This window comes from Xiphophorus maculatus, chromosome 5, assembly GCF_002775205.1.
Source record: "Xiphophorus maculatus strain JP 163 A chromosome 5, X_maculatus-5.0-male, whole genome shotgun sequence".
Lineage (NCBI taxonomy): Eukaryota > Metazoa > Chordata > Actinopteri > Cyprinodontiformes > Poeciliidae > Xiphophorus > Xiphophorus maculatus.
The window spans coordinates 559,115-586,255 of NC_036447.1; the positions used below are offsets into that span (position 1 = coordinate 559,115).

Genomic DNA, 27,141 nt, shown 5'->3' on the forward strand with positions numbered 1-27,141 from the left:
ACCTTAAGATCACAGCTGTTATTTTCTCTTTATTATGTCATCAGGAGGAAACGGTCAACATTTCATTCCAAGAAATCAAAGCAGAAATGATTGTTAATATTTTATCAGTTTGTTATCGGCTGGTTTCATTAACACATTCTACCTGAACCGGCCCTTTAAGAGGATCTGCATGAAAATATGGAGGAAAATCAGCCTGGAGGAAAATCAGCCTGGAGGAAACGGGTCCTCCTCGTTCTGCCCCGGCATTTCAGTCAGATCGTTATCGGCAGGTTGGACTTTAAACTTCGGACAGAAACTGAAATCAGTTTTCAGGAATCGGGCCGATTAAACTGGAATCACCGGAAACGTTCCTGATGTTCCGGGTCGAAGCTGTCGGACCCGTCTGAACCGGGTCGCTACGGCCCGGGGTACTCGAACACGGCGGCGGCTCCCATCCCGGTCCCGATGCACATGGAGACGACTCCGAACGCCCTGAGAGAGAGAGACAGAGAGCAGAACCGGGTCAGAACCCGGCCCGACCCGGTTCCGCTGCAGCGGCTGAACCGGACCCACCTCCTGCCTCGGCGCCGCAGCTCGTTCAGCAGCGTCACAACCTGCCGGGCGCCGGTGCAGCCCAGAGGGTGACCCAGAGCGATGGCGCCCCCTAAAGGATTCACCTTCTCTGGAGGAAGAGCGAGACGCTGAACGCAGAACACGGCCTGGAGAGAGAGAGAGAGTTAACACACACACACACACACACACACACACACACACACACACACACACACGGCCTGGAGAGAGAGAGAGAGTTAACACACACACACACACACACACACACACACACACACGGCCTGGAGAGAGAGAGAGAGTTAACACACACACACACACACACACACACACACACACACGGCCTGGAGAGAGAGAGAGAGTTAACACACACCTGGCTGGCGAACGCCTCGTTGATCTCAAACACGTCGATGTCGTTCACTTTCAGCCCTGAGGAGGAAAATCGAGGTAATGTTGGTTCTGTCGGGTCGGTTCTGATCCAGAAGGTACCGGTCGCCTCACCTGCCTGCTGCAGCGCGGCGGGGATGGCCAGCGCCGGGCCGACGCCCATCAGGTCCGGCGGGACGCCCACCACGGCGCTGCCCCGCAGCACGCCCAGAACCGGCAGACCCAGTTCTTCCACGGCGGCCCGGCGGCCCAGCAGAACCGCCGCTGCCCCGTCGCTCACCTGGCTGGAGTTTCCTGGAACAGAGCGGAGTCAGCGGCGCCGGCCAGGGGAAGGCGCCGCGGGCTGGGCGGTTCTGACCTGCAGTGGTGGTTCCGTCAGGTTTGAAGGCGGGTCGGAGCCGGGCCAGGTCCTCCAGGGTTGTTCCCGCCCGGATTCCCTCGTCCCTCCGGATCTCCAGCCGCCGCTCCTGGCCCGACTCGTCCCGGACCGTGACAGAGACGGGAACGATCTCCTGGTCAAACAGCCCCGAGTCCCGGGCCAGGGCCGCCCTGCGGGGGACACACGGGTCAGCGCCGGCCCGGACGGGGCCAGACCCGGAACTACTGGGAACACTGGGAACACTGGAGCGACTGGGAGAACCAGAGGAAGGACAAAAGCTCCAGAGCTAAAAAACTAGACAACAAACTTGATCTGCGAGTCGAGAGCGAAGGAATCCTGCTGGCGGCGGGAAACTCGGAACCGCTCAGCGACGTTCTCCGACGTGACGCTGAGGAGAAAAACCCAAACAAAGGTTCTGGTTCTGATCAGACGGAAAATTACATTAATATCAATAAATAAACGAGGATATTGGAAAACATCCTGATCTCTGTGTGACCTTTTTGTGAAGGTCGTTCATGCTGAGAGTTTTTCTGCTGATGGATCAACTTCATGATTCTGAAGCCATAATTCTATTGATTACTGATCGATCGATCGATCGGCCGCGCCTCCTCTCACCCCATGGGGATCAGGCAGTCCCTCGCCTTGGCGTTGGCCGACAGTCCGGAGCTCAGATCTCCTGGATCCCCCATGGATCGGAGCGACATACTCTCCACTCTGAAACGCAGCAGGCCAGAGGTCAGAGGTCAGGATGATCCTGGACCAGAGGCCCGTTTGTTGAAGTGAACGGGTCTCTGAACGTCTGGAGAACTGTTCTTCAGGAGAACTTTGAACGGCCGACGGGAAGAGAAGGAAACTTCAGGGACTCACCCACAGGCCAGGCCCAGCTGGATGGTTCCGCTCCGGATGGATCCTGAGAAACAGAACAACCGGGTCAGACTGGGCCGGTGACCTGGAGGAACCGGCGGGGTCAGGTGAGGCCAGGTGAGGCGTTACCTGCGATGTTGAGCAGCGCCTGCAGGCCAGAGGAGCATTGCCTGTTCACCGTGTAAACCGGAACCTTCTCTGGAAAACCGCTGCAACCAGAACAGATGTTAGAACCTCCAGGCCCCGCCCCTTCAGAAGCCCCGCCCCTTTAAAGGGCTCAGCACCTGACCCTTGACTCTGACCTGAGGAAGTGAGCCACTCGGGCCATCAGCGCTCCGGCTCCAGGCTGCAGAACGTTTCCTGCAGACAGAAAGCTTCAGTTAGCAGGATCAGAGGAGGGCGCCCCTTCAGGCCAGGCTGGGTATTACACCCACCCACACAGACGTCCCCCAGCTGGTCCGGGGACAGTCCCACGTCCTTCAGGACGGCCGTCATCACGGCGCTCAGCAGCTCGTCTGGCGTGGTGTCCTGCAGGAAGACGGTTTGTTAGCATGCGGTTAGCATGTGGCCCCTCTGGGCCTCCGTAGCGCCCAGACTGGACAGCAGCAGTTGGACAGACAGAGTCCCAGTTCAAACCAGTGAATGAATCTGCTTCAGATTAAAAACTGGAACATTTAATCCCAGTCTGCTTCTAAAGAAAACCAGGATCTTACTGGGATTTGTCCCAATTAGCCCAGTGGATCAACTTTAACATGCTAGTTAGTCATTAATTAGAAAACCTTTATAATAATAATAGATTTTATTTCTCTTAATGTCTTTAGATCTCAACGGGCTTTAATCATCTTCGTCTCTTTCTTTAAAATCAGTTTGACTTAATAAATAAAGTTTGACTTGATAAATCTGGCAACATGTCATCTACGCAACATCCCACTTCCGCTCAGTGGGCGGAGCCTAACGCCAGGGGGAGGGGCTCGCGGCGAAACGGACAAGTTAGAACATCGGGTTAACTCGGTCAAGTCCGGTATTGTTCGGGTTCTGCTGTTTTCTCGGACCGTATCTACCTTAAAACTTCCTTTCTTGGCCTTTCCGATCGCGGTCCTCCGGCCGTGGACCACCACCACCTCGTCCCCGGAGCTGGGCGCCGCGCAGCCGCAGTCGGAGCTCCGTAAGTCGGGCAGCGGCGCCGCGGAGCCGCCGGGACTCAGGTGTCCGGAGATGAGCTTCAGCCTGTTCATAGCGCTGCTTCGGTCCACCAGGAATCCCACAAAGTTCTGAATCCAAACAGGCGGATCAGACTTTGGACTGACTGTCTTCTTCTGAGATGAGCCGTTTCGGTGCAGCAGCGCCGCCTGGTGGACCGGAAGGAGAATAACAGCTGATTGATGATTCGGCGGAGAATCTGCAGCTTCAGAAATGATTTGCTCAAGTTAAAGTAGTTACTTTGAAAAACAAAATACTTAAATACACGTAATGTTACCATTGCAAAATGTTACTCAAATAAAAACGTACCGTGTTAAACTTTTACTTTAAGCTTTTTAGTTAGTTTTATGAGCAGAAAGTTTTGTTTTCAGATTTAACAAAAAACACATTAATCTCAAACTGTTTTTAACTTTAGCAGAACTTCTAAGTGAAATAAAAATGGCAGCAAATGATGAATTTTTCTCCAGGGTTTCCTGCAGTTTTCATTCCATCAAATGTTATTTCTAATGTAACAAAATAATTGTTACATTAGAAACTCAGAATATTCATGTAAACGTGTAAATACAGGTACTTAATTACACCTTAACTAAGTAACTAATTACTTTCCTCCACAGTTCCAGGTCAGTGAAGTGGATGTTGGTCTACAGAACCGGTTCTGTACGGTCAGAACGTCTGGCAGAACTTTGGCGTCTCCTCGGATCCGATGAGCTTCCAGTTTGCTGCAGCAGCTTGTCAGATCCGCAGGAATCTCCTGGTTCTATCCAGAGATCCGGATCCATGAGCTTTCTGGATCCTCCAGAACCTTCAGAGACCCGACTGCTGGACCCGTTCACCTCAGGTCCAGAACCAGAACCTTTGCTGAATTCTTCATGTCTCCAGTTTCTGCAACATTTTCTTCAGGAAAAACGCAGCAAACAGAAACTTTTTAAACTTTTTATTTCATCACAACATGAGTTTGATAAGGCCACCGAGTTTCATCCAGGATGGAGGCACAAAACTAAAAACACAAAAACTAAAAACTAAAAACAGAAAAACTAAAAACTAATAACACAAAACTAAAAACTGAAACCTGGTAGAAAACAGACAGGAAACTAAAGGAAAGTCTGAACTCAGTTCAACTCGTTTCCAGGTTATTAAATGAAGAAAAAGCAACGAGCTTCGGGTCCAAACGATGACAGAACCTCATCCAGAACCTCAGGAGCGTGAAGCGGTTCCGCTTCCACACCTGCAGGTAACAGCAACGGCGCCACCTTCAGGCTGCAGCAGGAACTGCGCCACACTCAGCAGCTTCACTAAGGCAACAAACTGAGGAGCTGCAGCACGATCAGAACCACAACCTGGTTCCAGTGGTCCGGTCTGATCCAGCTGAGGTTCTGACCCGATCCCAACAGAAACTGCTCCTCTGAGACCGGAAGTGGACCGGTTCTGGTTCTGGAGGTGAACCAGAACTCAGCAGATCAGAACCATTTTCTTCTAAACAACGGGTCGGAACCGACTAAAACGACCCGCGGATCAACGCGGATCTGAACGTCGTCCATCTGAAATAAACCCGGAAACAGTTCTGACCCGGCTCAGCAGAACCGGATTTACATGTCATTAAGGCACTAGGAGGTCTGATGGAGAGATCCGGTCGGGTTCTGCTTCTCCGACCTTCCTTCAGTCCAGAACCGCCTTCAGAGATTAATAATCAATAATCTATAAATGGTGTCAAACGTCTGTGCAGCAAAACTTTATCTTTATCATTAGAAGATAATAAAAGGTCCAGAGGTCAAAGGTCATCAACATCTCAAAGCACAAACGTTACGGGGGGAGGGAGGGGGGCTGGTTGACCTTTCATGACCTCTGGAAACTTTCCTGATGTCTAAAATAATCGCGGCACAAACAAATGAAAATATGGAGCAAAAGTTTGACTCCATTTTGTCTCAGGGCGGCGCGTCACTCAGGGATCAGACCGTTAGTGTATTCATCCGCCACCGGAAGTAGTCCCCCGGCTTCCCGCTGCGACCCGACTCGGCCCGGATCAGGCGTAGAAGATAAGTTCTGGGATCTGGCCGCCCTGGACCCCGGTCCCGTTGGTGCTGTCGGAGGAGCACTGGAACTGGAAGGTGACCTTTCCGCTCTGGACCTCCGTCATTCCCTCCTGGCCGAAGTAGCTGAGCTCGTTGCCGTCCAGAACCACGCTGGCCGTGTAGAAGGTGTCGGGCTCGATCTGGACCGGGTAGTCGAACCAGACCGGGAAGGTGCTGCTGGAGCCGTCGGAGAAAAACTTGATGACGCGCTGCGCCATGGGCACGCCCTGCCGCTTCAGCTCCATCTTGGCGCTGTACTCGGCCGAGCCGCAGCTGGAGCCGTACAGGCCGAAGCCGGCGATGAAGACGCGGCGGTCCACGGCGAACTGGATGCTGTCGCAGCGGCCGCGGTAGCGCCACTGGTTGCTGCGGTAGGCGCAGGACTGGAAGCGGTGGCAGCACTGCGGCGCCAGGCCCTTCCGCGGCTTGGAGCAGAACAGCAGCTCCGGCTTGCGGGACGCCGTGAACCACAGGAAGATGTCGTTGGTCTCGTTGAGCGTCAGCACGCCGGACTGCGCCGCGCCGTTGGCAAAGTCCTCCAGCGCCATGGCGGGGATGCGGATCAGGTAGATGGCCTTGCCCAGCACCAGCCGCTTGTTGTCGATGGATGGCGGCAGGTCGCGGCGCTGGCACTCTGCCTCGGCCCAGCTCAGCGCCGCCTCAAACACGACCATCTCCTTGGCGTTGAGCGTCTCCCGCCGCAGGATGCTCTCCAGCGTCTGCGCGTCGATGTCGCAGAACCCCTCGGAGCGCAGCGCCAGCTCGGCCTGCGCGTCGATGACCTCCCAGCAGCGCTGCGTCAGGTCCGGCTCCTCGAACAGGCAGCTCTGCGACAGAAGCACGCAGGCGTTCTTGGCGCTCAGGCTCGTCTCCAGGAAGTTGACGCAGGCCCGCGCCAGGTGAGGCACGATGTACTTCTTGGCGGCGTAGAGGGTGGCAAGCACTGTGTCGGCGCACAGGTCGATCTCGTCGCAGTAGATGTACCTGCGAAGGAGAGGCCGGGTGAGCAGACCGGTTCTGGTTCCGAGGTCCGAACGGACTGCCCGACCTACTTCAGCATGGCCAGGAAGGACGGTGGCTCCACGTCCGGGATCCGGATCTCCTCCGTGTCCTCAGCCAGCTCGCCGTAAAACATGGCGTGGAACACGGAGCTGCCCACGGCCAGGACGTACTGCCGAGAGGAACAGCAGAACCGGAACCGGGTCAGAAGCCCAAAACTGGCCCACTAGCACCAGCCAACAGAACGTGGTTTCTAAAACATTCTGCTTTAGTCATAACGAGTCGCCCCCTACAGGAAACGGCTGTAATAGAATAATAATAATAATAATAATAATAATAATAATAATAATAATAATAATAATAATTCTGGTTTAAAGCCAAACTTCACGAAGACGAGCTCCTCTGATGAAGAAGCTGCTTAAATACGCCAAACATTAAATATGAGATCTAGGAGAGCGGATCTGTTTCTATACATCTATCTCTAGAGAGTTTGTTCTAGAAGCTGTCAGGACTCTACCTTGTGTCCAGGAACCCTCTGGGTCCCGCCCGGCGGTCCGACCACGAAGTGAACGTCAGCCATCATCTCGTTGTTGAACATGACTGAATTCCTGCAGACAGAAATATGAACCAAAACTGACGACGATTCACAGAAACGAAGGAAACAAACAAACAGTTTCTTTACATTCATTCCTACTTTTTAACTGCACTTAGTTTAAGGTTTTTATTTTAATCGAATTACAGCTAAATTCAATTAAAGTCCAGAAAACTGCAGCTCAAGACGTCTTTCGGCCTGGTTGGTTGGTTGGTTAGTTAGTTGGTTAGTTAGTTGGTAGAAGGAGGTTCTCCTCTCTGTTTATTATTTCTAGAATCAGTATAAAATAAAAATCTGAGATTTAAAGAAAATTTTAATTTCAGGTGAAAACAAGCAGCAGATTCCAGACGGAATATTAAACGGACATGAAGTCAAAATGTCGCCTCACATTTTTGCAGTTTACTGTAAATAATGGAATGTCGTTCATATTTATTAATGTTAATTACTAATGTAGAAGTCTGAAATTTCAACTCCACATTAACTTTGTTTTGATTTTAAAATGATAAAATTTGATTTTCCAGCTCATCTCCTCTTCACACGAATCATAACCATTTATCACATTTCATCTTCCTGCAGCTACAGCCGCTGTAGCTGCGATGAATTAAAACAAACTGCAATAACTTCAATTAGGACTTTTGATCATCCAGACAAATCGTTACTGTGACAGAACTATTTATCAGCAGGTCAAAACTTTACAAATAAAAGAGAATGAAAAACATTTCATAATAATGAATAAAACTTCAGTTATTTCACCATTTATTTGTTTTCTAATGTTTTGTTCATTACATTTTGAGCAATTTGGAGTTCCATATAAACTAGACTAAATTTTGATGACTTTCTGACCTGGTGAACTGGAGTCACTTCGGTTCTGGATGGACCAGGACCGACCTGGGAGCCGGTACCGACCGGATGACTTTATCTAGTCCTGATAAATGGACCCGGAGCCCAGGCCGCCTGGGAGCCGGGCCGCTCTCACCTCTCCCGGATGGTGGGGTACAGGCCCTGCCAGCTGCAGCCGCCCGGGGCCGGGTTGTTGTTGCGCAGGTTCTGCTGCTGGAGCGAGGCGGCGGCGCTGCTGCTGCTTGAGGCCGAAGAAACCAGCTTCTTGGCGGGGAACAGCTCTGCTGCCATCCTCCCCCTTCAGTCACACCGGGGAACGGCTCATGGCGGCTCCGGGGCCCGAACTCAACCGCTGTTTAAACTTGGATCAGTTCCCGAACCGAACCGAACTCCATTTAAAAGCTACCGGACTTTAGCTCTGAGCTAGCTTAAGCCACATTAGCCTCCCAGCAGTGGAGCCTAAAACACGACGTGGACCGCGGGAACCGGAGCTAAAGCAGCGGGGCAGAGGCTCCCCGAAGGACCAGCGTTTCTTAACCTTTAACCTTTGGCCTCTAACCTAAAACCTCCATTAGCGGCCGAGAAGAGTTTGGGCTCAGCTTTTGTTTACGTCGCATCAACTCCAACCAATCAGAGACCAACTCTTCTTTACTGCCCCCTACTGGAGCACAGCGCACTGGAGGCTCCATAAAAAATAAATCCAAACTCAAATTTCTAATTCAAACAAACTTTATTGAACCCAAATGAAAATCAAACCTTGTTGTAGCTCATTAATTCAGATTCTTCAAAACGTTATTGCCGATGCTGATGGCTGTTGCCAGGAAAGATCTGCTGCAGCAGTCTGTATTACAGTGACTCTGAAGAAGCCTCTGACTGAAGACGCTCTGTTTTCCCAATACAATCTCATGAAGAGGATAGTCAAAGTCTTTCCCCCTTTATGTCGTCCCCCGAAAAGAACCAGGACCAGAACAGAACCAGGACCAGAACAGAACCAGGACCAGAACAGAACCAGCCTTCTCAAATCCCCGGTTCTGATGCTGCTGCCCCAACAGATGACAGTGTAAGAGATTCAACCACAGAATAACACAAAATACAAGCAATCTGCTGTAATTATGAGATTATAGGAAAACAATCAAATCCACTGAACTAAATGTATTTTCTCTACATAACTGTAAGACTTTATAATAACGACATTTTTCTAAATATGTCCCGTTTTGGTTGTATTTCAGAGTACTGTACAGTAAATGCTGCATGTTTTAAATGTCTTTGGACCTGTAATCCCGTTGCCATGGCAGCACATTCTGGTTTGTTTCAACAGAAACAGTTAAACTTGCGTTTCCCATCAAATCCACAGTTTTTATATTTTCATCTGCTGGGAGAAGCGGATTATTGAGCCACAATGGTGAGAAAATGTTTACACTTTACTGGTAACTGCATCATAATGTTCAGTAGTATTAGGAGCATAATTTATTAACTGTTAGATTCTGAATTATGTCCTGTTAGCATGTTAGCTTAGCATCAGCAGCTCAAATCGTGTTTTCCTTCTTCAGCCTCCAAAGAAAGGCAAAAAGGGCAAAAAGGGGAAAGCCGGGAAGTTGAACCCCTTCATGCTGTTGGACTCTGCGCCCATACAAGACATGTCCAAGGATCAGGTAGCACTTCCTGCTGATGCTAACAAGGCTAGCTGATGTTTACCCAGAGTTTGGACCTGATGGAACCGGTACAAACCGGCAGAACAAACATGTTACTGTTAGATGGTGGAGGAACTGCAGGAACTAAAATTTAAAACTTAATTCTGGTAGAACTACAGAACATGATGAAGCTTCCTGTGAGGAATTTGAACCGTAGTTTTGTTAAATAAATGAGCGCCAGGGATGCAGCGCTCTGCCGTGACCCAACTTTATCCATAATGTTATAAAGTTACATTATAATGAGACAGCAGCAGTCTCATTATTCAAAGCAGTAAATGTTTCCTGTTTTCAGACACATGTTTGAAATGAGTTGCCACTAAAGTCAGATAATAGTTTATCTTTTCCTAAAACCGTACAGTGGACTCTGTCTGTGGAGCTCCAGACTGTTTAATGAAAATCTGATTACTTCCTGGTTCTAACCCTGATGACATCTGACACGCTATTGGCTGGCATTTGCGAAGCAGCCGATCCATTCGCTTTCCTTGGTGCTGATTGGCTGAAGGCCCAAACTTAAAGTAACTTACTTATTTTTCCATTTATAACCGGGTCGGTTTGACAGATTAATTCCTCTGCAGTTCCCTGGTTAATCCCGCCCTGATTCTGCGATGTGTTGCAGTTGTGGGATTTCGCCCTCCGCATCCAGGAGGAGCTGGAAACGGTGAGGAAGGAGAAGAGCCTCTTCCAGCTGGAGCGGAACAAGACCCAGACCGTCTGGGAGACGACCAAGAAGAACCTGGAGGAGTCCGAGGTCGAGCTGAGGAGTACGACTGCAGAGAGGTCAGAGGTCGATGAGAAACACCGAGAGGAGATGACTGTGAGTCTTCCACCAATCCACTGGTCCTGCTGTTCTCCCGGTCCGATCCTGACTCGGTGTCGGGTTTTCAGGTCTACAAGCAGAAGATGAAGCACGTCCTGACTGAGCAGCACAACGCCGTCTCTGCGGTGAAGACGGACGCCGTCACGTCCCGCTCGCTGCAGCAGAAGCAGAACACGGAATTGGAGCTGGATCTGCGGCGGCAGCTCCGGGATCTGCAGATGGACAACAAGGAGAAGAGGCTCCAGGAGCACAGCTCCATCAAGATGCTGAAGCTGGTGAGGAGACGATCCTCTGCTGCTGCTTCAAGCTTTGGCTTCTGTCTCATTCTGCTCTTCCTCCCCAGAACCACCAGAGGGAGCTGATGAGGCTCGGCGGCGAGTTTGAGCGCCGGATGCAAGGTGAGTGCAGTTCGATGCTTCCTCCCGGGTTTCCTTCCTGGTCTTCCTCATCGCTCCTGTTCAGTGCTGGAGGTGCAGAAGCTGGTCACCACGCGGTCCCTGGCAGAGATGTTCCAGAGGAAGCTGATGAACGCTCTGACGGAGATCGACACCTTCAGGAAATGTCACCTGGTGTCTCTGAACAAGGAACACGACAGCAGGAGAGAACGGACGGAAGGGACGTTTGAGGAATACCTGGACACAAAGCACTACGAGCAGCACACCTGGAAGGTAGATGAACAATCGCAACGCCGCTTCCAGTGCCGGGCGCTCCTCTTTAGTAGATCCCTCTGGATCCTCTTTAGTAGATCCCTCTGGATCCTCTTTAGTAGATCCCTCTGGATCCCCTGAGCCCTCCCTCTCTGTTCCAGGGCGAGCTGAAGAAGCTGCAGAACCAGAAGCTGCGGTGGGAGAAGAAGATCTCAGCAGCTCAGCAGGAGAACCAGCGTCTGAAGACGACGCTGCAGGAGGTCCAGCAGAAGCTGCCGGAGCTGCACAGACGGCTACAGGAGCACCAGCACTCCAAGCAAAGGATGGAGGTAAGGGGGCGGAGCCAACACCTGGAAGCTGCTCAGCGCTGATGGTGCTGCTGATGATGATGATGATGGTGTGTGAGCAGGAGTACCGAGCTCAGCAGAAGCTGGTTGATCAGGAGCTCAGAGACTTGACGGTGGAACACGAGCTGCTGCTGCAGGCCTTCCACAAGGTAAACCTCCTTCCTCCCTCCTGCTCCTTCCTCTTCCTCCTGCTCCTCCCTGCCGACCCCTCCAGGTGTTCCCTGCAGGTGCAGCAGGAGCGTGACGAGCTGCTGAGGAGGCAGACTCAGAGCATCCTGGACGTCCAGCAGAGGAGCGGCCTGAAGAAGATCCTGCTGCAGAGGAAGATGGAGGCGCTGAGCCAGACTCTGGAGAAGAAGGAGGCGCAGCTGAGCGCCGCGCTGTCCGTCTGCAGCGTGGAGCCCACGGCGCGCAGCAACGCCGCCCTCAAGCTGCAGGTAAGAGGCCGGAGGGCCGCTCCGCTGGGCGGCACCGGAACTTCTCCACAGGTTCTGATCAGGAGCAGAAACACCGGGAGGAGTTTAACTCAGGAACAGCTGATTCATCCTGAAGGGAAACCAGACGGTTGTTCAGTCAGCTGCCTGAGATTTTACTTTTACTGGCGCAAAAACACGTTGAAGTATTTCTACTCTCAGTACTTCCTGTCTGCAGCCTCCAAACACGGCAGCAGCTCTTCTTCAGCTTCCTGTGAACACAAAGTTAGAATCCGCCCTGCAGGAGAGGAGAAGGTCTGGAAGAAGAGAAATCTTCATCCTCCGCACTGAACTCATCATTCTGGTTTCTCTGGAATGTTGGAGGCACAGCAGCAAGGAGTTCGTTAGCTTAGCAACAACCTAGCTGATGACATCACAGAGTGTTAGCTTAGCAACTGAACTGATGACATCACAGAGTCGCCACCAGGTTCATAATAGTTGAGAAACTCCTCCTCAGAAAACATGGAGTAAAACTTTAAGCTAACATTGCTAGAAGCTAGTTAGCATGTTGCTACATAAGCTAGCAGAATGGCCTAATTCCAGGTTCTAATGTGAACTAGCAGCTTTCAGGAAGTGAAGGAGTGACTCCGGTTCTCCTGGGATTATCCGAGTCTGAAACCTGTTTCCTGTTTCCAGGAGATCCTGGAGTCCAAACGGACCGCCATGGAGGCTCTGCAGCTGGACCTGGACCAGGGCGCCCAGGTCAGTGTACCTGCAGCTTCCCGCTTGTCTCTGACGTCCTGCTTGTCTCTGACGTCCCGCTTGTCCGTCCTGCAGGAATACGATCAGCTGCTGCGCAGCCTGAAGGGCGACCTGGAGGCCGCCGGCATCTTGCCGTTCCAGTTTCCCTTTAAAGCCACCCAGAAGGTTCTGGAGGAAGTCCGACCGGATCTGAAAGCCCAACTGGACCGGCACCAGAAGGATGTTTCCAAATAAAGTGACATTTCAGTTTTTATTCAGTTTGACATGAAAAGCAGTGGCATTATTATTAAATTAAAATGAGTTTGGTTGGAAACTTTTCTGCTTCCTGATCCGACTGTCAAAACAACCGGAACCAGAATTTGTGACATTCAACATCTCCTTTATTGTTAGTGATACATGAGAAAAAGAAAGCAACACATGAGCAGCAGCACGGCCACAGCGGGTCACCTGTACAAACCAAAGAAGAAGAAGGAGGAGGATTTACAGCCAGAACCAGAACCGGGTCTGAAGTTTGGTTCTTGGCCTGAGAATCTGGGTCAGCTGAATGTTCCTGAGGTTTTATTTGGTTCCTGAAGGTCCGACTGATCTCCTGACTTTTAAACCCGTAATGGACCGGACCGGACCAGGAATCGTGTTCCAGAGCGACCCGCCTGGAGGAGGAACAGATCACAGCTGGGAAACGGGAAGAAATCCGTTTTTCCTGAAAATATTCTGTCACATCCTCGTCCCGCTCACCATCCAGAGCCAAACTGATCCAAACCAGAGTTTAGGGTTCCTGCAGGATTCCCACTCCGGCCTGGAATCTGGAAATTCTTCCTCCTTCTGCCACAAAATGTGTCAAAGAAGGTTGATCTAAAAACAGTTCTGTGTCCTGGGACGTCACGTCTTGATTTGGACCTTTCAGAATATCTCAGTTCTGTGAATATCTTGGTTCAGACATCACTTCCTGTGGCGCAGCAGCCTGTCCAGAACCATCTGACGGATCAGGAGCCTAAAACCTCCATCAGCTGCTGGCTTTATGGCTACAGATGGATAAAGATCAGCAGGGATCATCAGGGATCATCAGGGATCAGGCCCGGTTTCCCCAGGAATCCTGAGCCCCTTACTGACGCCATTTTTGGAAAATTCTTCCAAATTCTAAAATTGGAAGAATTTTCTCCGAATTTTATGTGGAAAAGATAAAAGTTATTTATGAAGCATGTTTGGCCTTAAGGGAGCTCCAGTGACAGAATGCTAGGACTAGTGAGGAGGACCTTTGACCTTTAGATGCGACCCACATCAGTCTCAGCAGGTTCTGATTTGTCCCATATCCAGATGTGGAACTGAATCGTATCCGATGGTTTTCAGAGCGTCTGCAGCCTGAACCATCACGTCGCATTTTATCCGACTTCTACGTCATCAACGTGAGACGTGCGTCATAATCCTGCAGCAGAAGGAGCCAGACGTGGCAAACGTCTACAAATGTGTGAAAATGATTACATATGGGGACATTTTCCTGCCATAATTCAAGAGCACACATTTTCATTTTGAAAGCAGGACTTCACGTCTTTCTTCTCAAATCTTGTAACGCTTGTACTCTAAACTTCTCCTTGCACTCACACTTAGTCTCTGCTCGCTTACGAAAATGACACTTGCCACAGTCGCCTGGCAACCTCTGAGCCAATAGAATGAAAGTGTTGTTCTCACATGTTTAGCAAAGTTTAATCTATGAGATTAAATCAGATCTGGGTTCAGAGTGGAGGTTAGCAGGTCGATTTGATTACTGGAAGATGATTTTAATAACTTTAGAAATAATTTCATCCTAATTAAACATTTCCCAGCTGGTCAGGACGGCCGCAAAACACAGTCCAGCGGGTCACAAATGGCCCCCGGGCCACACTTTTTACACCTCTGGCTCCTGTTTCCACAGTAATAAAAAATAAAACATTCCCTTTGTTATGTTTCTGTTTTTTCCAAACTGGTCTGCAGGATTCCTGGTTTTTATCTCCTAACTGGACTGATCGGCTCAGAGAAGAACCGGACCGGATTTCCAGAAATTCCCCCGACATCGGAATCTGGTGGGAATGTGATCCAATAATCGGCTGCAGATTTTTCTCTCCTGTCGCCTCTGGAACAATCAGCTGATCCAGCTTGGAAAAATGTTCTGGAAGCTTAAAGTTAAACAGATAAAACTGAGGAACGTTTCCTCAGGAACCCGGAGAGCTGAACTTTTCCTTCAGCTCGTTCAGAATCAGGAAGAAGAAAACATCGGGAAAGATTCCCTTCAGGTCCCGTTTCCTCCAGATTCCCTGGACAAACTGTACACTTCCTGTTCCCATGTCTGCAGCGGCGTTCCTCGCCGAACGACTCCGGAAACATCCCAGCAGGAACAAATGGAGAAAACAAACTGAACCAACCAGAACCAGAACATCCGACACCAAACCGGCCGCTCAGCCGGAGGGCCACAGAAACAATAAGAATCTGAGCGTTGCCGCAGGATTTCCTCTGCAGTGCAACAAGTCCGATAGACTGCCTGGAACCGGGCCAGAACCGGGTCCAGAACTCCAGGAGAACTGAAACGACTCACGGAGAGAAAAGTCCTGAAACAAACTGGAATGAAACTTTAAAGGAAAACTCTGCAGCGTCGATGCTGCGGTCGGCCTGCTGGGGACAGAACCGGACCGGAGGGCTGAGTCTGGACCCGTTGAGTTCTGCTCATGGTTCTGGCCGGGTTCTGCCGGTGAACGGCTAAAGGAACGTCTGCTCTGAGGAAAAGGCACGTCATAAACACAGAGAAATCCCGGCAGCGGAACGCCGCACCGGGATCGGAGCAAAAGCTGCTTCCGGTTCCTCCTGGTTCCCTCGGAGCGTCGGGGCGGGACACGGCCGGCCCGGCTCCAGCCCGGTCCAGCCGGGTCCAACCAAGTCCGCCCGGGTCAGCACGGCGGCAGCCCCCGCGGATCCGGGTCATACGAAGACCTTGGCGAGCGCGTCGGCGCCCGCGGTGCCGATGTAGCACTTGGTGGGGTGGAACGCCACGTCGTGGATGGACTCGTCAAACTTCTTCCGGTGGGCGGTGAACTCCTGGATGCAGGTCTTACTCTCCATGTTCCACAGGCGGATGGAGCAGTCGTGACCTGGCAGGGAGACAGCCAATCAGCACGCAGAACATTCCTGGGAATATTTTAGTTCCTCCGGAAGCAGGAGCTGCCGTCCTGGGAAAACGATCCCACTACCGCCCAGAGCATCATACCTGATTCATTTAGTCAATAACTGGAGAATTTAAAGCAGAAATGAAGCCAAACCTGAAGAATAAATATTAATATTTTACATTTAAGATGAAAACATCTTTATATGTAAAATTCTGTAGTTTGGTTAAGATTCACTAAAGGAATGCTGTTACTGCAATAAAATGTTTATTTTCTTATTTTAAAAGGAATTGTTTGTTTATTTTAATGCATTTATTCTATTAAGAAGCTTAAATTGTTAAAGCTGCAATATTGAACTTTTATAAAGAATGTTTTTTAACATATTTGTTCAAACTGTCGCATCTTTTCCCTGAGCTGCTGTCTGAAGAAACGCACCAAAACCAACCAATCAGAGCCAGGGGGAGGGGCTTAGCGCTGTCAATCACCCTCATGTACTCGCTGCTAATGAGAGGCAGAAGGACATAGGCAACGTCACAAGATCCTGATTGACAGCGCTAAGACCCGCCTCCGGGCTCTGATTGGTTGTTTCCTGTTTGCGCTCGCAGAAAGAGATCAACTTTTTCACACAATATTTGTGTCAAACTTTTGACAGTTTCAACAAATGTATATAAAAAAACTCCTAAAAGTTTGTGCAGCTTTAACTGAACAACCTGCAGAAAGAGCCAATTTTTCTGATTGATCGCCAGAATAATTGATTATTGAGATAATCAGTTGTAGCTCAGGTTCCTATAGTTTTCCACGTTTCATGCGTTCCAGGAACTTCCTGGTTTCCTGGGATTTTACGTGGCGGAGGAACACGAAGCGGAGCGCTGAAATCGGAGCCGGGATCGCTTTGAGCGGGTCAGGAAAATGTTCCGGTGTGATTCCGGGCTGAGTCGCTGCAGGAGACTCACTTCCTGACATCAGGTAGAGCCCGTTCGGGTCCACAGACAGGCAGGTGACCGCGTCCAGGTGCGCCACCATGGAGTGGATCGGTTTACCTTCAGGAACACAGAACCCGGTTAGGAGACGGAACCGCAGGTGATCCGGCCGGAACCAGCAGGGCGGCGCTCCCACCTGTGTTGTTGTCGAAGAACTGGATGTGGCGGTCCTCCTGGGCGGTGACGGTGATGGGCAGCGTGGGGTGGCTCAGGACCCGGTTGATCTTACAGGGACACTCTGGGGAGACAGAAACCCAGCGGGTCAGAACCAGAACCTCACCAGAACCCGGCTGACCCAGAAACAGAACCGTATGGGCTGGAATGGACCCAATGAAGAATCCGGACCCATTCAGAACCAATCCGGCCCAGACAGAACTATCATAGGTCCACTAACCCCTGGTGGGCGGGACCGGGTCGGATCCGGATCCGACCAGTACCAGAGTACAGTGAGCCGTTTGGGAAAACTCACAGGAAACCAACAGCCATGTTTGGATTATTTAGCCTGACAGAAACATTTTCACCATTTCATTTCACTCATTCATTAATGGAACCAGATCAGCTAATTATTTAGCTTCATGCTAAATGTTTACATCATATTTAGCCAAAAACTGTTTCATCACAGGTTAAATATTTAGCTGGAAGCTAAACATTTTGTTTGCTAATTAAGTATTTAGTTTGAAACTGTGACATTTATGAATGAATGAATGAACGAATGACATGCTGAGAATACGACCCATGTCCTTCTTTTATGACAGGATTAATAATCCGGTGTAACTGTGGAAGCGGCGCCCCCTAGCAGCAGCTCGGGAAGCTGCTCCTGCTGGGATTTGAAGTTTTATTCTGAATAAAATCAAGAACTTTACAGTTAATAGTTGGAAGCTTCATGCAGAATAATGTAATGCAGAGCAGCACAGCAGGGTGGCGCTGTTCGTTCTATTTGGAACAATAATGTGGAGCTCAGCCGCTCCCGATCCGAGCCGCGTTTTCTCTCCAGCCCGTCCTACCTGCAGGCCCGGCGGAGTCGAACTTCAGAACCAGCTGCTGCGTCTCCATGTTGAAAAGTCCGATGTGACCCGAGTTGAACGACGTCACCATGTAGGCCGGGTCGCTGCTCACCAGGTCCACAGAGGTCGCGACCCCCAGGTCTGCAACAGAACCACAACACAGGGTCTGCAGCCTGGACCCGACTGGGTCATCAGCAGAACTTCTCTAACAGAACCACACCGTCTGCCGCTGCTGTCGAACCCAAGGCTCACGGGCCAGAACCGGCCCGCCACATGTGTGGATGTGGGTCCTCACCTCCGTCTCCGTTGAACACGGCCAGCGCCGGAGAGACGTCGGCGGCGTTCCAGAGCCGGACCGTCCCGTCGGCCGAGGCGGACAGCAGGCGGTGGTGAGGCGAGCTGTAGACCAGGCGCCACACGGCGTCCGAGTGGCCGCGCAGCGCCCCCCGCAGGACGGAGGCCTCTGTAGCCGGACACAGACAAGCCATCGTTAGAGGAGGGCTGTACCGGACTGGGCCGGGCCGGCGGCGCCGTACCGTAGGAGTCGTACGGGTCGATGTTGGGGCTGGGCGTGTTCCAGCTCTGGATGGTTCCGTCCGATCCGCCGCTGAAGCACTGGGCGCCACTGGAGCTCAGGGTGACACTGAGGATGGCGCCGCTGCACACAGAGACAGTACCGTTAGAACCGGTTCTGACCCGGCCAAAACCAAGTCCTGGCAGGTTCTGACCCGGTCCATGTTCTAATGGGTTCTGATCCAATCCAAATATTCCAATAGAGTCTGATTTGAACCAATCAGGTGTGGAAATCTGATATATTTTATGGTAATAAAAACAGGAACGTTTGTAGGAAAACGTGGAGCGGATTTCAGTCTGCAGGGTGTAATTCAGTCGTCTTTAGGAAGCAGACAGGAAAGCCAGGACTGGATCAACTGGAACCAAACATGCTGAACTGGGAAACGTGTCTATGGGGCCAGGGGTCATGGGTCGGGGCGGCTCACCTGTGAGCTCTGAAGGTGTAGATGGGCTCCACGTCTAACGCTGCACACCTGGAGGAACAGAACAGGAAGTTCAGATGAAACCCAGTCCAACCCATAGCTCCCAGCGTCTAAAACTGGGTCTAAACCTTCTCCGCCTCTCATCATCTTCATCACATTAAAGCAGCTCCATCAGGAAACACTGCCCTCCTCAGGCCAGACTGAGAATTACATCAGTTACAAATTCAGGGCGTGGCGCCTCACTTCTTGGCCGGCGCCGTCTTCTGCAGGTTCCAGAGCTTCAGGGTTTGGTCGTCGGACGCCGTGACCAGAACCGGCTCCACCGGGTGGAAGGCCAGGCCGCGCACCGAGTCAAAGTGGCTCCGCAGGGCGAACTTTGGGTTCCACGTTTTACGCAGAGCCTCAGAGTTCGAGGCCATCTGGGGAGACACGAGATGGTCATCCAACCAGTCTGTTCATCCAACCAGTCTGTTCATCCAACCAGTCTGCTCATTCAACCGATCATCCAACTATCCAACAGGAACATGTCTCTGGACTCACATCGTATCCCAGACTCTCCGCCTCGTTGGCGACCGTCAGCTGGGCCAGTTCTCCCAGTTCTCCCAGCTCCAGCTCGTTGGAGACGGCCTCGTCCACTCTGCCCAGGATGAAGGACTTCCCTCCGGACGGCAGGAACGCCATCGGCTCTGCAGGGACCAACAGCAGGAATGTAGTCGGGCTGCGGCGCACCGGCGCGGCGGAGGGGGCGGAGCTTACCGTCATCCGGCCGGCCCACTTCCTGTTCGCTCAGTCTGGGAACGCTGGGTCGGGACAGAGGCGACACGGCCGGCGGCAGGGGCGGGGGCTCCTCGGTGTCCCGCAGGTTAGCCAGCATGTCCTGCAGCTTGGAGCGGTTCGGCCCTGAGGAAGAGGAGAGGAGGAAGCAACAGAACCAGACATCATCAGGCATGTTGTGTCTCCAGGGGGCGTGGCCTAAAGAGATCAACACCTCCAAGGTGTGAAAAATTATGAGGCAGCAGCTTTTGTGAAGGCAAAAAACAGATTTAGCAGTTCTGAGGTGAAAAATGACCAACAGTTTGTCAGAGATGCTCCAGAAACGCTGCAAACAGCAGAGCTAGCACTTAGCGTAGTGCTTTAGCACATTTGCTAACTCTAAAGACGTGTAGCGCATTTAGCTTCTACTACGGTTTCCAGATAAATTCTGAATGTTAATTTACTCGGCTGGGTTGTTAATGATCAGTTGAATAAAGTTTGACGCGTTTTAAGTTTGAGCTAACGACTGCTCTTATTTTGAAGTCCGTTTACACAGCAGGTCCATTTCCTCTCCCCATGTTTTCTTTTTTCCCTCAATAACTTTATTTAAAACAAAGAAACATACAGGATCATAATCATAGTAGAGAACATAAACACCACATCTAAATGTGTTATGGAACAGGGTTGTGTTTTTACAAAAAAACTTGGTTGGGTAATAATTCTGGACAATAATAATTTCCCAAGAATTCTATTCTTCTAAAATAATATTGTTTCTTTTACTCTTATTTACCAATTGTTTTTGATATAAATTGATAAAATAAAACATAAACTATAAGGACTGTACTCCCCTATCCTCTCATACAACAATAACACATGGACTATCCTCACACACACACACATCACGGACTGTTTTCTTCACACACACATACAACCTGTACATTTTATCTGCCATTATTTATCTATAATCCATTCCCTAACATTTTTGTATATTCTGTATAATCTGTGCATATAGCTCCCATATTTATATTTATACACAATATCTATATCTCTTTGCTATAACCCCTTATAGTCCATACATACATAGTCTTGTACATCTGTAAATAAATATTTATATCTCGTAGAGCACTTCTGGATAGATGCAAACTACATCTCATTGCTTGTACTTGTGACAGAGCAATGACAATAAAGTTGAATTCTATTCTATTCTATTCTATTCTATTCTATTCTATTCTGTAACAACCACGTTGAATTTTCAGTTTTAATCTGAGATTTAACTGTGAAATAAAATGTATTTATCTTCACATGTGGCAGGAGGCGCTGTCTGACAGAGTAAAAGAGGAAAAAGTTGAAAAGAAGAAGAAAAATCAACATAGAAAATCCTCCTCCAGAAAATCAACCCAGCAGGTTGGAAAACCTGGAACGGAGCCTGAAGGGAAGCAGCTGGATCAGGACTCACTCTTCACTCCTTTCTTCCCCTTCCTCTCCTTCCTGTACTGCTCCTTCAGCTGGGCAATCAGGCTCTGGTCCACGTCCCAGCCCAGTTCTCCCAGAGCCGCCGGCTCCTCCTTCTCTGTGGGTCAGAACCATCAGAACATCACAGCAGGTCCAACAGAACGTGAACAAGATGCTTACAGTCTGGAGCTGATCATATTTCTGTAATTATAATAATAGTTCAGACAGAGAAGAAGAATCAGAAGAAAAGGAAGTGAAATCAAAATGTTTAAGAAAATAAAAGCATGAATAAAGTGTAAAGTGCTGCAGTTCCTTCATCTGAGCTGCAGGGGGAGCCGCTGAGCAGCATTTCTACTGATTCTCCTTCCAGCTGTTCTGGGAGTAAACCGGGCCGATTCTGATCAACAGCTGAAGTTCAACAGTGAGCTGAGACCGGAACCAGACCAGCACCTGGATCCGGTCTGGTCCGTTTGGGCCCGGTTCTGAGTTCTGAGCGGTTCTGGCTGCGTGTGAAAGCAGCTCTGAGTCACACTGAGGTGTTGAATCATTGGCTGCGTGGGAGAGCCCTCCATCATGGGTTGCTAAGCAACCAGAGAGAAGGAGAGATGTTCTGCTAAAGTACCAGAACACGGGTCAGAGTCGGATCAGGAGGTTCTGGAGGAAACCGGCTGAGCTGCAGCTTCTGGAAAACAAACTGCTTTAAATAAAGAACCGACCCGATTTACTGCTGTATGTCAGACCAGACTCTGATAAGGTTCTGCTGGACCCGACCCGGCCGGCTCACCCCAGTCCTCCCCTCTCCTCGGATCCGACCCGTCCAGCTCGTCCGGACTGGCCAGGAAGTCAAAGCCCTTCAGCGCCTCCTCGGTGTCGGGGTCGTCGCTGAGGTCAGAGGCGCTGGACGACGGCAGCTTCTTCCTCACCATCTGGAACCATCAGAACCCGGGTCTGGGTCACAGGAACCCGGCTCTGCTCACAGACCCAACAAGGACAGACTGGACTTACGGCAGCCAGGTCCAGAACGGTTCTGTCTTTGGACTCGCTGTCCTCTTCCTCATCTTCGTCGCTGAACTCGGCCGCGGCGCTCTCAATGAACCTGAACGCCTCCAGGACCGTAGCCGGGTCCGACAGGTCCGGTTTACTGGAGGGACAGGCGACCCAGTTAGCACAGAGACCCGGTTTATCAGGGCTCTGAAGGTTCTGGGTATTTCGGGTTCTGGCTCGGTTCTTACCTGATCATGCCGCTGTCCTTCAACGAGGACGGCTCGGTTCCGTTTACCATGGGCCCGGTTCTCCGGTCCGGCGGGCCGTCTCCAGGTTCTCCGGACAGGCCCAGCAGAACCCGAACCCTCTGGGACTTCACGTCCAGGATGGTGTCGGTGTATCCCACCTCCTGGAGGTACCTGGGGAAACGGGCTGGGAGTTAGAGCGGACCAGGAAAAAGTTCTGCAGAACTTCCCAGTATGACCAGTGTACGCTCCCTGACTGGTCTGCGGCCTCTCGCTGGTCATAATGTTCTGCCTGATCAGTCCAAACATGAACTAAGGTTCTATTCAGAACTCCGACCCGTCCTCCAGAAATTCCCTGGCAGCGAGCCGAACGATCCGATCCTGAAGTCGATCCGTTTTCTGTCTCAGATCGGACAGTGAAGGCATCAGAACATCAGAACCATCTGGACCCAGATGTTCTGATCCGGAGGGAATGATGAACCCGCAGCAGCACTCTCTCATGAGGAAATCAGTGTCAAATATTCCCAACATTCAGAACCCAATCAGAACCAGCAGATAGTTTACCTAGAGTCCCAGAATTCCTGCTCAGCCAGATTGGATCGGTCCGGGTCGGCTCTGTCAGCCAGCGGAGCGGCCCGGTCCGATGTGAAGCGACGTTCCTGAACAGCCTGCAGCCCCCCCCCCGTACCAGTCGCTCCCGTCGCACCGACACACAATCCTCCATTCAGCGTTCCCAGACGCTGCCGGGACAAAACAGCAGAGCGGGGCGGCGTTCCCAGAGCAGGGTGGCGTTCCCAGAGCGGGGTGGCGTTCCCAGAGCGGGGTGGCGTTCCCAGAGCGGGGTGGCGTTCCCAGAGCGGGGCGGCGTTCCCAGAGCTGGGCGGCTGTTCAGAGGTAGTTCAGATGGGAACGCTCGTCATCACCACCAGGGAGACGACGCTGAGATATCCCAGCCTTTTTAAGCACAGTGAACTGAGCACACACACAGATCTATGCTGTAGATTTCCCACCTTCAGGTCAGAACTGGATCTGTGGTCCGATCTTCCAGAACCATCAGCAGTCAGGAACTCAAACTGGTGCCAGTGGACCGGTGCTGCTGGTTTCCATTAAGAGAGTTGGTCTGTAGTAAGAAGACCTGATGGGTTCACACACATCACACCGTGTGTGTGTGCGTGTGTGTGTGTACTTGTATAAGTACATATTGAGGACCACTTTCACCACTTCAACCCACGGTTTGAGGTCATCTCTGGAAGTGAGGACATTTTCCTGGTTCTCAGTTTTTGTTCAGTTATACTGGTTGGATTAGAGGTGAGATGTGAATTATTAAGTTCTGGTTCAGGTTTGGTGTAACTAGTACTGGCCTGGGAAAATGTCTGGCTTCAGCACGAGTGCAGCCACTGAAATGAATGGAAGACTTAAAGTCGTCAGTTTGTATGGAAGTACATGTAAATGTGTTCGTGTATGTATGTGTACTCACTGTCGGAGCAGCTGCCGTCCCTGTTTCCAGCTCAGCTGATGGCTGCTGTTGGGAGGACTGGTAGCTTCGCTTTCGTTGCCTTCATCTGAGAAAGAAACAGCCAGACCAACATCCATCATCCATCCATCATTCATCCATCCAATCATCCATCATCCATGTATCCCTCCTTCATCCCTCCTTACCCGAGTCGTAACTCGGAGCTCTGATCTCTCCCTGGTTCAGTTCCGTTCCATATTTCAGTTTATGGTATTTGGCTCTGAGGAACAGTAAACAGGTCATAAAAATATCATATAAAAGCAATTTAATTCCAGATCAGGTAACTGACTGAGCAGGTTCTTTTTCAGAAGTTCTGGTTCAAAAACAACAACTTCTGTCAAGTCAGAATTTAAAAGAAGGAAGTTTAGACTAATCCAGGTTTTAACGGATTGGTTCATCAGGAATTATGGATACATAGAGCTGATTATCATCAGCATAACAGTGAGTATCGTCTGATTGGAAGAATTAAAAAACTGTAGTAACGAGAATCAGACCAATCACACAGCGCTGTGATACTCCACCAGAAACCATTCATTTATAAACAAACTGGGATGTTTGGGACCAATCGGAGCTGAACCATTCTGGTTCTTTTCCTCTGATCCAACAACGTCTTCAAGAAACTGACTCGGCTCTGAGCTGACCGTTAGTGATGGAGATACATTCAACTTAAAATTGATCTTAAATCTGTAGTTGGCTTTAGGACCAGCTCTCCACCAATCAGAGGACCAGTTTTTCCACCAGTCAGAGAGCAGCCTCACCTCTCCTGCTTCAAGGCGTACTCCAGCATCTTGATGCGCCTCACCAGGTCCTTCTTCAGGTTCTCCTGCCCTCGCCGCTCCCCCTGTAGGAAGGCGATCTGCGCCTGCAGAAAGCATGGAGACACAAACACGTTCCGACTTCACAAGACAGAACTTCCTCTAAACAAGAAGAATTCCTCTAAACACAATCTGGGAAAGTTTGAAGACCAAAACCAGAAGAAATGAGCTGAAACCAGTAAAGTCTAAATGTGAGTCTGTCTCCACTGGATAAGCCTCATTCCTGTGGGAGTCGCGACCTTAAAGCCTCCTGGGAAACCAGACCAGCTGACCCACCTTTGACCCTTTGACACGTCGGGTCTCTTTCTACAGGACCGATCCGATCTGATGAGGTGTTAAAAGCTGCCATGTTAAATGTTCAGAGAAAATTTCTCCGTTTGTGATGTTTGATGCAGGAACTCCAGCAGCACTTGGACCTGATTCGGACCCGACTCAGAACCTGTCTGCTAACAGTCCGGTCGACCCAGTTCTATTGGAACCTAAACATCTGCTCCACCTCCAGCTGCTGTGGTTCTGAGTCAAACCAACCTGTTCCCCTCCTGGCCTGTGGGGGCGCTGCACCAAGAACCACTGAAGGAAACGACACAAAAACCTCTGAAGACACTGAGAGCAACTTCCTTCTTCACCAGATGGAAACAAGATGGAGGCGTCAGATTTTAGTGTTGGAGGATTTCTCTTTAGTCTTTGGCTGAAGACCAGGAGCCATTTCTGCTGCAACGCTAGGCTAACATGATAGCTTTGGTTGTATTTACCCAGAATGCCCTGCGCTGTAGTCAATTTCCTGCTTTTAGAGCGGTCTCTGGTCACATATGCATTCAAACCAAACCCAGACCGAGGTTTGGAGGACCAGAGTTTTTTTTGGTTAGCATCAGAGTTTGATTACGCATTGACAAGAGGTCTCACTCTGCTGCCTATTTAATCTCCCACTGCAGAGATCATCCACTTCATTCTGGGACGACTGGGAATTTCCTGCAGCCTGAATCTGGAGCAGCGAGGGGATTATGGTTCCTGATGAAGACGAGGCAGCGGGGGCTAGATGAAGATGAGGGGAGGACTCCCAGGGAGAACAAGAGGACGAATGCAGGAGAGGAGGAGGAAGTCCCAATCAGAACTTTACCCGGTTCTTCTCTGGTTCTGACCCACTTTCAGCCTCCGACTCGTTCAGGGATTCCAAACTTTATCTCAATTAAGTCGATTTTTCAGTGAAAGGATAAACAAAGTTCTTCTGGTTATAAAAACACAAAGATTTTCTCTTGTAAGAAAATCGTATCAGAAATACTTTTATCCTGACTGAAATTAAAATTCTCAACCAGCTGAACTGGACGGGTCAAACGGGTCGGTGTCTAAGACCGTCCAAGACCACAAATGGCCCACACGCCGCACTTTGGACACCTCTGGTTTAAAATAGTTTTTTTACAAATAAAATCTGTAGTTCTGACCGGTTCTGATGGTTCTCTTTGGGCTCCTGTGTCTCCAGAATGCTGGATGTTCTGCGAGGACAGAACCAGAACATCTGGACTCTGTTCAGGGTTAAACACAGAAACACTCCACACTTTTCAGAGTTCAGTCAATTGAAATGTTGAAAACCAGAAACATTTTTCTTCCACTGGTCCAACACCAGATGCTGAACCAGCAGAACCGGAGCCTGACTGGACCTTCATCATCACCATCATCATCACAGGTTATCCTGTCCACCTTCATGTCTCTAATATTCCTGCTGTTTTATTAATAAATGATTAATTTTTAGGTCCATAATGTCAGTAAAAACTGCGTTACCGACCCGAACCGGTCAACGCACCCTGTGCGGGGAATTCCCGCACACAACCACCGTGCGCCCTTTATCGGACACCGACGGGAGTTCTCCGAGTCCGATGTTTGGGAGCAGCTTCTGTCCGATAATGGAAGCCCCTTGTTCCTGTTGTTTTTAACGCGTTTTGTCCCGCAGGTAAAAAATGTGACGTAACCACGCAGGTCCACCTGTTCCCGACACACACACGCGGAACCACCACCAACAACAAGCGTCTCTAGGTCATTTAGCATCCGAACCGAGCCGAGCGGAACCGGGTCTCACCTGGAGCTCGGCCCGCTCCACCTCCCTCTGGGCCCGCTCCACCTCGAACCGGGCCCACTCGTGCTGCAGGAAGTGGAGGATCCCCGGGATGCTGTAGTGAGCCCGGGCCGCGGCTCCGTCCGCGGGCGGCGGGGCTCTGGCGCTCCCGGTGCCGCCGGGACCCGAACCGCCGCCGCCGCTGAGGAACACTCCGGGGCCGGCCTGCTCATCCATGGCCGGACCGAGGAGGAGGAGGCTGGTTCGGTCCGGTTCGGTTCGGCTCTGACACCCGCTGCTGCAGGGACTCCTCAGTCCATGAAGAAGCTGCGAGGAGAACCGAACAGCCTGACCCAGCTGTCAGACGGACGGACCTCAAAGCTTCCCGCGTTCACACCGCAACCGCATTTCCGGGCTGGACCTTCACAATAAGAGCGCAACCTAAACAGCAGAAGATTCACGCGGGATGTGTGTGTTTTTTTTTTTTAATCTCTGCTGCTTCCAACCGCTCATCCCAATGCAACTGATCAGATTATTGATCAGATTATTGATCAGATGACCCTCAGAGTTTTAAGGTGGATCTGTCCTCCGTCAGTCCAGTGGTACCACAGCGGGTTCTGGTGGCCCGGCGTCCTGCATGCTTCAGTTCCTCCTGGTGGAGGAAACCTCCTC

General features: G+C 50.6%; 3 protein-coding genes and 1 pseudogene across 3 annotated transcripts; 1 reads left to right on the plus strand and 3 right to left on the minus strand.

Annotated features, from left to right (window-relative positions):
* Nucleotides 1-12: 12 nt before the first annotated feature.
* acaa1 (acetyl-CoA acyltransferase 1) lies at nucleotides 13-3,665 on the minus strand. The gene is made up of 12 exons (XM_023333897.1): nucleotides 3,238-3,665; nucleotides 2,611-2,704; nucleotides 2,479-2,536; nucleotides 2,306-2,385; nucleotides 2,180-2,222; nucleotides 1,928-2,026; nucleotides 1,620-1,700; nucleotides 1,292-1,482; nucleotides 1,048-1,227; nucleotides 920-975; nucleotides 553-698; nucleotides 13-471 (listed from the first exon to the last, which is right to left on the minus strand). Exons 1-12 carry the CDS (start codon nucleotides 3,409-3,411, stop codon nucleotides 396-398), a joined length of 1,278 nt encoding a protein of 425 aa, XP_023189665.1. The 5' UTR covers nucleotides 3,412-3,665; the 3' UTR covers nucleotides 13-395.
* A 630-nt stretch (nucleotides 3,666-4,295) lies between these two features.
* LOC102222816 (BTB/POZ domain-containing protein 3-like) lies at nucleotides 4,296-8,167 on the minus strand. Its single transcript, XM_005813472.3, has 4 exons — nucleotides 8,013-8,167; nucleotides 6,962-7,052; nucleotides 6,498-6,616; nucleotides 4,296-6,429 (listed from the first exon to the last, which is right to left on the minus strand). The coding sequence occupies exons 1-4, from the start codon at nucleotides 8,165-8,167 to the stop codon at nucleotides 5,397-5,399; spliced, it is 1,398 nt and encodes a 465-aa protein (XP_005813529.1). The 3' UTR covers nucleotides 4,296-5,396.
* Nucleotides 8,168-8,173: 6 nt separating this feature from the next.
* LOC106700126 lies at nucleotides 8,174-12,810 on the plus strand (annotated as a pseudogene).
* Nucleotides 12,811-12,911: 101 nt separating this feature from the next.
* Nucleotides 12,912-26,869, minus strand: LOC102224365 (striatin-like). The gene is made up of 18 exons (XM_023333259.1): nucleotides 26,494-26,869; nucleotides 24,366-24,469; nucleotides 23,754-23,827; nucleotides 23,572-23,656; nucleotides 22,098-22,268; nucleotides 21,871-22,006; nucleotides 21,650-21,791; nucleotides 20,870-20,983; nucleotides 19,417-19,560; nucleotides 19,201-19,346; nucleotides 18,904-19,079; nucleotides 18,664-18,711; nucleotides 18,202-18,323; nucleotides 17,961-18,128; nucleotides 17,666-17,806; nucleotides 16,798-16,899; nucleotides 16,635-16,721; nucleotides 12,912-15,669 (listed from the first exon to the last, which is right to left on the minus strand). The coding sequence occupies exons 1-18, from the start codon at nucleotides 26,704-26,706 to the stop codon at nucleotides 15,500-15,502; spliced, it is 2,343 nt and encodes a 780-aa protein (XP_023189027.1). The 5' UTR covers nucleotides 26,707-26,869; the 3' UTR covers nucleotides 12,912-15,499.
* Nucleotides 26,870-27,141: the final 272 nt, after the last annotated feature.